This window comes from Saimiri boliviensis, chromosome 13 (genome assembly GCF_048565385.1).
Source record: "Saimiri boliviensis isolate mSaiBol1 chromosome 13, mSaiBol1.pri, whole genome shotgun sequence".
Classification (NCBI taxonomy): domain Eukaryota; kingdom Metazoa; phylum Chordata; class Mammalia; order Primates; family Cebidae; genus Saimiri; species Saimiri boliviensis.
In genome coordinates, this window is record NC_133461.1 from 85,087,970 (window position 1) to 85,100,979 (window position 13,010).

Consider the following 13,010-nt stretch of genomic DNA (forward strand, 5'->3'; position numbering starts at 1 on the left):
AGGAACACCATATAAAATATCTAGGATTATAAAGAAAAACAGATGGACAAAATATGTTTAAATGTTGGCACTATTTGGATGGACACTTTTAATCATTACTCTCTGTTAACTTTTAGCAATTAGTAAAGCAAACACATTCCCTTTTGTTAATTCATAAACAGATATTCTGCCTCCATGGTGGCCTCTCTCCATCCATAGACACACTGGATCATATAAGAGCCTTGGATCGTTTACAGGAAGTTCCACATGAGGTAAGCTTAGTTTTAAAAAGAAGAGGGCTGGGCGCGGTGGCTCAAGCCTGTAATCCGAGCACTTTGGGAGGCCGAGGCGGGTGGATCACGAGGTCGAGAGATCGAGACCATCCTGGTCAACATGGTGAAACCCCGTCTCTACTAAAAGTACAAAAAATTAGCTGGGCATGGTGGCGCGTGCCTGTAATCCCAGCTACTCAGGAGGCTGAGGCAGGAGAATTGCCTGAACCCAGGAAGCGGAGGTTGCGGTGAGCCGAGATCGCGCCATTGCACTCCAGCCTGGGTAACAAGAGCGAAACTCCGTCTCAAAAAAAAAGAAGAAGAAGAAAGAAAAACAAAATATAATCACATTGTGAAGAAGATAAAGTGTGACTGGTAATAATTTGTAACATGTACTTAATTTTATTGGCCAGGGCCCAATGTGTGATCTGTTATGGTCAGATCCAGATGATCGTGGTGGATGGGGTATTTCACCACGTGGTGCTGGCTACACATTTGGACAAGACATTTCTGAAACCTTTAACCATGCCAATGGTCTCACACTGGTTTCTCGTGCCCACCAGCTTGTAATGGAGGTATGTACTTTCCTTATAGAATGATTTTTATTTCAGATTAATATATATTTCTGTAATAAAGCGTCACGGCTTAACTAAGAAACATTCCTTACCATTTATTACCTATCTGAAAAGAGGAAAAATTTGGTGGTTTTAGCAAGTAGGGAAAGCACTGGTAGACCAGAGCAGAATTATAACTCATTTTTGAAATTGAGACTTAGAAAAAAGTTACAAAAATAGTACCCCAAAATTCCCTGCATGCTTTATTCAAATTCCTGACCCTAAATATTTTACTGTATTTGCTTTACCATTTTATGTCTCCTTTCCTCTTCATTTCTCACACTTTCTTCTGAACCATTTGACTATCTGTTGCAGACAAATAGTCTTTTACTCCCAGTTTTCTACATATATTTCGTAGAATCAAGGACTCGCTGTCACATAACCAACATATAGTTATTACAGTTGGGTAATTTGTGTTCATAGAGTACTGTTATTTAATATGAACACTTTACTCAAATTTTGCTAATTATCTCACTAATTTCTTTCATAACAAAATTTAATTTTGTGCATACTGTATGTGTGTGATCTGATCCAAAGATTAGGTTGTGTTCATTCTACTTTGATGTGGAAATCCTAATTTTCTTTTGTTTTCCATATTCTTGACATTTTGGAAGAGTAAGAGCATTTTATCTGACAGAAATATCCCTCAGATAGGATTTGACTGATGTTTCCTTGCAGTTAAGGAGTCATCGTATGCATTTTTGGCAGTCTTGCTGTAGAAAGATGGTGTGTCGTCCTCCGTGCATCATATCAAAGCAGATTTGAGACATCAAATCTGCTTGTGTCAATGCTGGTGGTGGTAACTTTAATTGCCTGGTTAAGATGATGTCCGCCAGTTACAGTGGGTCACACCTGTCTGTAATCCCAGCACTTTGGGAGGCCGAGGCAGGTGAATCATGAGGTCAAGAGATCAACACCATCCTGACCAACATGATAAACCCCCTCTCTATTAAAAATACTAAAAAATTAGCTGAGCGTGGTGGCGCGCGCCTGTAGTCCATGCTACTTGGGAGGCTGAGCCAGGACAATTGCTTGAACCTAGGAGGCGGAGGTTGCAGTGAGCTGAGATTGCACCACTGCACTCCAGCCTGGCGACAGAGCAAGATTCTGTCTTGGAAAACAAAAAAGGATGATGTCTGCTAGATTTCTACATTATAATGTGAACTGTTTTACAATTACTAAGGGAATATAAAGGGAACATAACCCCTCCAGACTAGTAGGGAGTAGCTTCAAGATGTTAGAGAAAACTTTACCTGCCTAGTAGAGACAAAGAAAAAGGGTGTAAGCGTGATAACTAACACAAATTTATATAGTAAAAATAAATTTAGTGATACCAGTGATCATAAGAAATAGACTAAAATTTTAACCTAAAAGAGACTCTCACATTGGATAAATAATTAAAATTCAGCTGTTACTTGGGATACACCTAAAACATAAATGACTGGCTGGACAAAGTGGCTCACGCCCATAATCCCAGCACTTTGGGAAGCCGAGGTGGGAGGATCTCTTGAGCCCAGGAGTTTTGAACCAGCCTGGGCAACATAATGAGACATCATCTCGATTAAAAAAAAAGTCAAAACCTTAGCTGGGCATGGTGGCTTATGTCTGTTGTCCCAGCTACTTGGGAGGCTGAGGTGAGAGGGTCACTTGAGGCCAGGATCAGGCTGCAGTGAGCTATGATCATACCACTGCACTCCAGCCTGGGCAACAAAATGAGACCTTGTCTCAAGAAAAAAAAAAAAAAAAAAAGACACCACAAACTAAAGGTAATAGTTAGAAAATGGTGTGTTGGTGTATCAAGTAGATAATCAAAATATCAAAAATAGCAAATAGGCCAGGTGCGGTGGCTCATGCCTGTAATCCCAGCACATTAGGAGACTGAGGTGGGTGGATTGCTTGAGCTCAGGAGTTCAAGAGACCCCGTCTCTACTACTAAATACGAAAAATAAGCCTAGTGTGGTGGCATGCGCCTATAGTCCCAGCTACTCAGGAAGCTGAGGCAGGAGAATTGCCTGAAGCCAGGAGGCAGAGGTTGCAGTCAGCCGAGATCACACCACTGCACTCCAGCCTGGGCTATATAGGGTGTGTATATATATGAATGAGGTAGGTTCTGATAAAAGGCATTGTTAGAAATAAAAAGAGATTATTGATGAAAACTGGCCCAGTTCTCTAGGAAGAAAGTATTCCAAATTTGTATTTACCTAGTAATAGCTTCAAAATACATAAAACAAAAGTTGGCGTAATTTGCAAGAGAAAATTGAGAAATTTATTATGGTTGTGGGAAAACTTTAGTACATATCCTTGCTAAGATCTCAAGCATAGATAAGGCAAAACGGCAATTAGCGAGCTGCATTTAACAAAACCCTGGGCCCAAGAATTTGCACAGTATTCTGTACAGGTACACAAACTGTTAAAGATGGAGCCCTCATAAACTAATGTAGACCGACTACATTTCCACGGAGGGTACTTGTAGTTTTTTAGTTTTGTTTTTTTAAACGTGTCTGTGTCAAAATCTTAATACTATAATGAAATGTTGAATTTGTTTTTATGCTGCAGGGATACAACTGGTGTCATGATCGGAATGTGGTTACCATTTTCAGTGCACCCAATTACTGTTATCGTTGTGGGAACCAGGCCGCTATCATGGAATTAGATGACACTTTAAAATATTCCTTGTGAGTAACCGTAAATTTTAATTGTATATACTTAATTTCAGATGGAAATTTTTAAATGTTAAAAATAGAAGTAGAAGATTTCTGCTTCTGAAATGATGGAATAAGAAGTGTAGCAAACGCCCTCCCCAGCAAAAACAGCCGTTGGCTGGAGAATATTATTTTTAAAAAATAATTTTTCAAAGCTTTTGGATATTGTCCTAAGGGCATATCGCAGATGGAGAAACAGTTAATTCGAGAAAACCTACTAAATCTCAGTAATAATAATAGTAGTCTTAGCATTTGAGCTATGACTTGCTCCCTCCAACTCCTCCCAGATTCCTCTCACAGAAATGAGTACAGGTGCTCTACTCTGGGTGGATATAGTCAGGAAGCTAAGGAGGGATCCCCCTCTTGACCCAGTGTTGGAGCTGTGGTTTTACTCCCAGAGATCAGATGCCAGCTCTCTTGGTCTGGAGTTACAGCAGCTCTATTCTTGGTAGACGCCATCAGGCAGGCTGAAGCCCCCTCCACGACCCAGCTCCTGGGCCAGAAGCTCTGCTCCAGGCATGCACGGCAGATGAGAATGTTGGGTTTCCCAATGCTGTTACCGTAGCACCTGCTCATAAACCAGGTGGTATCCCTGAGTACGCAGTGGCACAGAAGTTCTGCTCAGGAGGAAAGGCAGGTAACAGAAGTTCCTCAGCTCTGCCTCATAGGACTTACATTAATTAGATAATGGAGAATTCCAAATCTGAGTGCTTTGTGGAAAACAGTGGATGTCATGGTGGAGACCAATTAAGAGGGCTGTCATAGTGCCCATGATACTAGGAGCAACATGCAAAAGAGCAGAGCAAGTTGTTCAACAAATTGCACCAGGGAAAAAGCCACAAAAAGCCCTTCTGGGATCACAGTCATCTCTGGGGAACAAGAAGGCCGTGCACAAGCCCTAGCCATACCCACTCAGGAGCAGTCAGAGAAGGATGTGGGTTATTCTGTAATATTCTCAAGCCAGACATAGATTGTACTGAGTTGAATAATGTTCCCCCCGCACCCCCCAAAAAAATCATGTCCACCTAGAACCAGAAAATGAGATGCTATTTGGAAATAGGATCTTTGCAGATATAATTATTAAAGATGAGATTATACTGCATTGGAGTGGGCCTAAATCCAATCCGAATGGCATTTTAGTAAAAGGAAAAGAAACACACAGGGGAGAATACTGTGTGAAGCCAGAGATTTGAGTGATGCATCCACCAGCCAGGGATTGCCAGAGCCACGAGAAGCTAGGGAGAGGCTAGGAAGGATTTTTCCTAGAGCCTTCAGAGAGAGCATGGCCCTGCCAGCACCTTAGTTTCAGAGTTGTAGCCTCCAGAAGTCTGAGAGGATAAACCCCTGTTATATAAGCTGTACAGTTTGGTAATATGTTATGGCAGCCCTAGGAAATGGATAAGTAGACTGATCAACAAATGTTGTAGCCCTCACTGGTATATGAGGTTTAAACACAATCTCTAATCATTGACTGAATAATCAGTTACTCTGAACCAGGAGCACCTCCTAGGAAGCCACACTTTAAAATAAAATCACTCTCATCCCTGACAGTCTGGCAGCGTATGTGCATGCCCAAGGTTACATCCTCTCTGGACTGAGTGGAGAAGGAAGATCCAAGCTGGCTGAATGGGAAGCCAAAATGTAAATTCCTTCAGCTTCATTAGCAATCTGCACGTCACATAACATTTCCAATGGTCATTAGGATGGGCTTTAAGATCTAACTGGCCAAGGGGGCTTAAGTACAACCTTTGATCAGTAAGTGGCTTATGCGTACCCAAAGATAGCCTCTCAGTAGCCAGGCTGAAAGATTGAAACAGGTAAAAAGAGCCAGGTACAGTGGCTCATTCCTGTAATCCCAGCACTTTGGGAGACCAAGGCGGGCAGATCACCTGAGGTCAGGGGTTCGAGACCAGCTGGACCAACATGGAGAAATTTATCTCTATTGTGACTACAAAATTAGCCTGGCGTGGTGGTACATGCCTGTAATCCCAGCTACTCAGGAGGCTGAGGCAGGAGAATCACTTGAACCCGGGAAGCAGAGGTTGTGGTGAGCTGAGATCACACCATTGCACTCCAGACTGGGCAACAAGAGCAAAACTCCGTCCAAAAAAAAAAAAAAAAACTCCAAGTAAAAACATCTGAACAGGGCCGCAGGGGCTGTACACTGTTGGGGAAGTGGACTTTACAGCTAAATCACTAAACAAAAATCAAAATAAACCACCAAAAAGACAAGATCAGTCCCCAATGACATGAATTCCAGAGTTAACTGCAATACATTATCTTTAATGTCCAATTTTTCTTTCTTTTTTTTTTTTTATTGCATTTTAGGTTTTGGGGTACATGTGATGAACATGCAAGATTGTTGCATAGGTACACACATAGCAGTGTGGTTTGCTGCCTTCCGTCCCCTCACCTGTATCTGTCATTTCTCCCCATGCTATCTCTTCCCACCTCCCCACCCCCCTGCCCCTCCCCCATTTCCCCCCAACGGACCCCAGTGTGTAGTGCTCCCCTCCCTGTGTCCATATGTTCTCATTGTTCAACACCTGCCTATGAGTGAGAATATACGGTGTTTGATTTTCTGCTCTTGTGTCAGTTTGCTAAGAATGATGGTTTCCAGGTTCATCCGTGTCCCTACAAAGGACGTGAACTCATCGTTTTTGATGGCTGCGTAACATTCCATGGTGTATATGTACCACATTTTCCCTATCCAGTCTATCATCGTTGGGCATTTGGGTTGGTTCCAGGTCTTTGCTATTGTAAACAGTGCTGCAATGAACATTCGTGTGCACGTGTCCTTGTAGTAGAATGATTTATAATCCTTTGGATATATACCCAGTAATGGGATTGCTGGGTCAAATGGGATTTCTATTTTTAGGTCCTTGAGGAATCGCCACACTGTCTTCCACAATGGTTGAATTAATTTACATTCCCACCAACAGTGTAAAAGTGTTCCTATTTCTCCACATCCTCTCCAGCATCTGTTGTTTCCCGATTTTTTAATGATCGCCATTCTAACTGGTGTGAGATGGTATCTCAATGTGGTTTTGATTTGCATTTCTCTGATGACCAGTGATGATGAGCATTTTTTCATATGTTTGTTGGCCTCCTGTATGTCTTCTTTTGTAAAGTATCTGTTCATATCCTTCGCACATTTTTGAATGGGCTTGTTTGTTTTTTTCTTGTAGATCTGCTTTAGTTCTTTGTAAATTCTGGATATCAGCCCCTTGTCAGATGGGTAGGCTGCAAAAATTTTTTCCCATTCTGTTGGTTGCCGATTCACTCTACTGACTGTTTCTTTTGCCATGCAGAAGCTGTGGAGTTAGATTAGGTCCCATTTGTCTATTTTCGCTTTTGTTGCCATTGCTTTTGGCATTTTGGTCATGAAGTCCTTGCCTATACCTATGTCCTGAATGGTTTTTCCTAGATTTTCTTCTAAGGTTTTTATGGTATTAGGTCTGATGTTTAAGTCTTTAATCCATCTGGAGTTAATTTTGGTGTAAGGTGTCAGGAAGGGGTCCTGTTTCTGCTTTCTGCACATGGCTAGCCAGTTTTCCCAACACCATTTATTAAACAGGGAATCCTTTCCCCATTGCTTGTTTTTGTCAGATTTGTCGAAGATCAGATGGTTGTAGGTATGTTGAATTTCCTCTGAGGCCTCTGTTCTGTTCCATTGGTCTATATCTCTGTTTTGGTACCAGTACCATGCTGTTTTGATTACTGTAGCCTTGTAGTATAGTTTGAAGTCCGGTAGTGTGATGCCTCCTGCTTTGTTCTTTTTGCTTAGAATTGACTTGGCTATGCGGGCTCTCTTTTGGTTCCATATGAAGTTTAAGGTGTTTTTTTCCAGTTCTGTGAAGAAGGTCATTGGTAGCTTGATGGGAATAGCGTTGAATCTGTAAATTACTTTGGGCAGTATGGCCATTTTCACGATGTTGATTCTTCCTAACCATGAACATGGAATGTTTCTCCATCTGTTTGTCTCCTCTCTTATTTCGTTGAGCAGTGGCTTGTAGTTCTCCTTGAAGAGGTCCTTTACGTTCCTTGTTAGTTGTATTCCTAGGTACTTTATTCTCTTTGTAGCAATTGTGAATGGCAGTTCGTTCTTGATTTGGCTCTCTTGAAGTCTATTACTGGTGTATAGGAATGCTTGTGATTTTTGCACGTTGATTTTGTATCCTGAGACTTTGCTGAAGTTGTTTATCAGTTTCAGGAGATTTTGGGCTGAGATGATGGGGTCTTCCAGATATACAATCATGTCATCTGCAAATAGAGACAATTTGATTTCCTCCTTTCCAATTTGGATACCCTTTATTTCTTTTTCTTGCCTGATTGCTCTGGCTAAAACTTCCAGTACTATATTGAATAGGAGTGGTGAGAGAGGGCATCCTTGTCCAGTGCCAGATTTCAAAGGGAATGCTTCCAGTTTTTGCCCATTCAGTATGATATTGGCTGTTGGTTTGTTGTAAATAGCTTTTATTGTTTTGAGATACGTTCCATCAATACCTAGTTTATTGAGGGTTTTTAGCATAAAGGGTTGTTGAATTTTGTCAAAAGCCTTCTCTGCATCAATCGAGATAATCATGTGGTTTTTGTCTTTGGTTCTGTTTATGTGGTGAATTACGTTTATGGACTTGCGTATGTTGAACCAGCCTTGCATCCCCGGGATGAATCCTACTTGATCATGGTGGATGAGCTTTTTGATATGCTGTTGCAATCGGTTTGCCAGTATTTTATTGAAGATTTTTGCATCTATGTTCATCATGGATATTGGCCTGAAATTTTCTTTTCTTGTTGAGTCTCTGCCGGGTTTTGGTATCAGGATGATGTTTGTCTCGTAAAATGATTTGGGAAGGATTCCCTCTTTTTGGATTGTCTGGAATAGTTTCAGAAGGAATGGTATCAGCTCCTCTTTGTATGTCTGGTAGAATTCAGCTGTGAACTCATCTGGACCTGGGCTTTTTTTGGGTGGTAGGCTCTTTATTGCTGCCTCGACTTCAGACCATGTTATTGGTCTATTCAGGGTTTCGGCTTCTTCCAGGTTTAGGCTTGGGAGGATGCAGGTGTCCAGGAATTTATCCATTTCTTCCAGGTTTACTAGTTTATGTGCATAGAGTTGTTTGTAATAATCTCTGATGATGGTTTGGATTTCTGTGGAATCCGTGATGATATCCCCTTTATCGTTTTTTATTGCATCAATTTGGTTATTCTCTCTTTTCTTTTTTATTAATCTGGCTAGTGGTCTGTCTATTTTGTTGATCTTTTCAAAAAACCAGCTCCTGGATTTACTGATTTTTTGAAGAGTTTTTTGTGTCTCTATTTCCTTCAGTTCTGCTCTGATCTTAGTTATTTCCTGTCTTCTGCTAGGTTTTGAGTTTTTTTGATCTTGCTCCTCTAGCTCTTTCAATTTTGATGATAGGGTGTCAATTTTAGATCTCTCCTTTCTTCTCATGTGGGCACTCATTGCTGTATATTTTCCTCTAGAGACTGCTTTAAATGTGTCCCAGAGATTCTGGTATGTTGTGTCTTCGTTCTCATTGGTTTCGAAGAACATCTTTATTTCTGCCTTCATTTCATTGTTTATCCAGTCAACATTCAAGAGCAAGTTATTCAGTTTCCATGAATAATGTCCAATTTTTCAACCACAGATTGTAAGACATGTAAGGAACAAGAAAGTATGACCTCTACACAAGGAAAAACTACAAGAGAAACTGTTTCTCTTGGATAGAACAACTAGGCAGGAGAACAAGGCAATAGAAGTCTTGAGCAACACTGTAAACTGTATGCCTCATGTCTCTAAAACAACACCCAACAACAGCAGAATACATTCCTCTCAAGTAAACATGAAACATAGTTACATGCTAGACTATAACATGTCTCATTTGGCTGGGCGCGGTAGCTCACACCTGTAATTCCAGCACTTTGGGAGGCTGAGGTGGTCGGATCACAAGGTCAGGAAATCGAGACCATCCTGGCTAACATGATGAAACCCGTCTCTACTAAAAATACAAGAAATTAGCCTGGTGTTGTGGCATGTTCCTGTAGTTCCAGATACTCAGGAGGCTGAGGCAAAATTGCTTGAACCTGGGAGGCAGAGGTTGCAGTGAGCCCAGATCACGCTACTGCACTACAGCCTGGGCAACACAGCAAGACCTTGTCTCAGAAATTAAAAAAAAAAGAAAAATATTTCAAATTAGTAACAACTTTATATCTGAAGACCTAGAAAAAGCAGAGTAAACTAAACCTGGTGTAAGCTTATGAAACAAAGTTTAGGGTAGAAGTAAATGAATGAAACAGTAGAAAATCATTGGACAGCAATCAACAAAACCCTAAGTTGATTCTTTGAAAAGCCTTAACTAGCCTGGCCAAGATAAAAAGAAGTAAAGACATTACCAAATCACTAGAGACCTTACTGAAACAAAAAGGATTATAAGGGAATACAATAAGTAACTATATGCCAACAAATTAAGTGACTTAGATAAAATGGATAAATTCCTAGAAAGAAACTACTGAAACTGACTCAAGAAATATGAGATCTGCATGACCTTTTAATTGTGAACATATGGGGCCAGTGTGGTGGTTCACACCTGTAAATCCCAGCCTTGGGAGGCCAAGCCAAGAGGTTGCTTGAGGCCAGGAGTTTGAGACCAGCCTAGACAACATAGCAGGACCTTGTCTCTATTTAATTTAAAAGAAAATAAATAAATTAGTAAAAAATTAAAACTCCCCACAAATAAAAGCCTAGGTCCAATTGACTTCACTGATGAAGTCCACCAAGTGTTTAAAAAAGAAATTGTCCAGGTGTGGTGGCTCTCACCAGTAATCCTAGCACTTTGGGAGGCCAGGGCAGGCAGATTGAGTCCAGAATTCAAGACCAGCCTAGGTAACATGGCAAAATCCTGTATCTACAAAGAAGACAAAAATTAACCAGGTCTGGTAGCTCAACCTGTATATAGTCCCAGTTATTCAAGAAGCTGAGGTAGGAGGATCACCTGAGCCCAGGGAGGTGGAGGCTGCAGTGAACTACGATCACACCACTGGACTGCGGCTTGAGCAACAGAGTGAGACCCTGTCTCAGAAATAAAAAGGAATTAATGCCAGTCCTTCACAAAAACTTCCAAAAAACAGAAGAGGAGGACTACTTGGTTCATCCTGTCAGACCTGCATTATTACCCATAATACCAAAAGTAGACAAAGGCAAAAAAAAAAAAAAAAAAAAAAAAAAAGACCAGTACTTGTTACAGATACAAATAAATGGCCAGGCACAGTGGCTGATGCCTGTAATCCCAGCACTTCGGGAGGCTCAGGCGGGTGGATCACCTGAGGTCAGAAGTTTGAGACCAGCCTGACCAACATGGAGAAACCCCATCTCGACTAAAAATGCAAAAAATTAGCCTGGCATGGTGGCACATACCTGTAATCCTAGCTACTCTGGAGGCTGAGGCAGGAGAGTTGCTTGAACCTGAGAGGCGGAGGTTGTCAGTTTGTGCCATTACACCCCAGCCTGGGCTCAAGAGTGAAACTCCATCTCGAAAAAAAAAAGAATACAGACATAAAATGTTTCAACATACATACCAGCAGCCTGCATCCAGCAATATATATTAAAAAATTACATACCATGAGCAAGTGGCATTTATCCCAGGAATGCCAGGTTGGTTCAAAACATGAAAATCAATATAGCAAATGATTTTAATATAAAGAGATTTAAAAAACCATGATCATCTCAGTAGAGGCAGAAAAAGCAATTGGAAAAACCCACCAGCCTTTCATAACAGCAACACTCAAGAAAACAGTCATCTGAGGGAACTTCCTCAACCTGATAAAGGATATCTGAAAAACCCACACTAACTTCGTACTTCCTGGTGAATGACTGTATGCTTTTCCCTAAAATCTGGTATAAGAAGCATGTTTATTCTCACTACTATTAAATAATATTTGATATTATTATTAAAGAATATTAATTACTGTTTATAATTATTTAAACTTATTTAATCTTTATTTAAGCTTTTTAATATTTAAAAGTTGTGCCAGGCACCAAACCAGACATTCTGTCTTAAATTTCACAATAGCCCCATGAAGCAGATAGTGGGGATGGGAGCATCTGCAGTGACTTACAATGGTCATTCCAGCCATAGGTGATGGAGAGTAGTGCTGGGAAAGCGGGACTCCTGTTTCTGCTCCAGTGTCTTATTCTTTACTCATTTGTTTGCTTCACAAATTCAAATCCTTTATTTGCTTTTTTTTTTTTTTTTTTTTTGCCATTTACAGCCTTCAGTTTGACCCAGCACCCCGTCGTGGCGAGCCTCATGTTACACGGCGCACCCCAGACTACTTCCTATAAATTTCTCCTGGGAAACCTGCCTTTGTACGTGGAAGTATACCTGGCTTTTTAAATATATGTATTTAAAAACAAAAAGCAACAGTAATCTATGTGTTTCTGTAACAAATTGGGATCTGTCTTGGCATTAAACCATATCATGGACCAAATGTGCCATACTAATGATGAGCATTTAGCACAATTTGAGACTGAAATTTAGTACACTATGTTCTAGATAGGTCAGTCTAACAGTTTGCCTGCTGTACTTATAGTAACCATTTTCCTCTGGACTGTTCAAGCAAAAAAGGTAACTAACTGCTTCATCTCCTTTTGCACTTATTTGGAAATTTTAGTTATAGTGTTTAACTGGCATGGATTAATAGAGTCGGAGTTTTATTTTTTAAAAAAATTCACAAACTAACTTCCACTAATCCATTACCCTTTATTTTATTGAAATGTATAATTAACTGAAGAAAAGGTTCTTCTTGGGAGTATGTTGTCATAACATTTAAAGAGATTTCCCTTCATTTAAACAATTACTGTTTTATGTTGATCTGCATATTTCTGTATATTTGTCATGACAGTGCTTGCATCCTATTTGGTGTACTCAGCAAATAAACTTTTCATTTTAAACAAAAACATTCATGTATTGTGTTGTGCGTTCAATGAAAGCTTTTTTCTTTTTTTAGACCGGGTCTTTCTCTCTCATCTAGGCTGTAGTACAGTGGCACAATCATAGCTCACTTCAACCTTGAACTCCTGGGCTCAAGCCATCCTCCTCCCTTAGCCTCCTGAGTAGCTGGGACTACAGTCAACATACCACCACACCCAGCTAATTTTTGAAAATGTTTTTGTAGTGAAGGGATCTTGCTATGTTGCCCAGACTGGTCTCAAACTCCTGGCCTCCAGTGGCCCTCCCAAAGCATTGAGATTACAGGTGGATACTTGGCCCCCTATCTTGAAATGACATAAAATCTCTTGAAGCAGGGCAGTGGGACATGGCTATAGTCCCAGCTACTCAGGAGGCTGAGATGAGAGTATAGCTTAAACCCAGGAGTTTGAGAGGAGCCTGGGCAACATAGCAAGATCCTATATCCAAAAAATAAAAAAATAGGCTGGGCATGGT

At 40.6% G+C, this 13,010-nt stretch overlaps 1 protein-coding gene across 1 annotated transcript in view; it reads left to right on the top strand.

Annotated features, from left to right (window-relative positions):
• Nucleotides 1-12,525, top strand: part of PPP2CB (protein phosphatase 2 catalytic subunit beta) — a 31,177-nt gene extending 18,652 nt beyond the window's left edge. The window contains exons 4-7 of the mRNA XM_039463366.2: nt 162-251; nt 665-826; nt 3,422-3,540; nt 11,836-12,525. Coding sequence (XP_039319300.1) covers nt 162-251; nt 665-826; nt 3,422-3,540; nt 11,836-11,908 — 444 coding nt within the window. The 3' untranslated portion in view covers nt 11,909-12,525. The remainder of the gene's footprint in view (nt 1-161; nt 252-664; nt 827-3,421; nt 3,541-11,835) is intronic.
• The last annotated feature ends 485 nt before the right edge of the window (nt 12,526-13,010 follow it).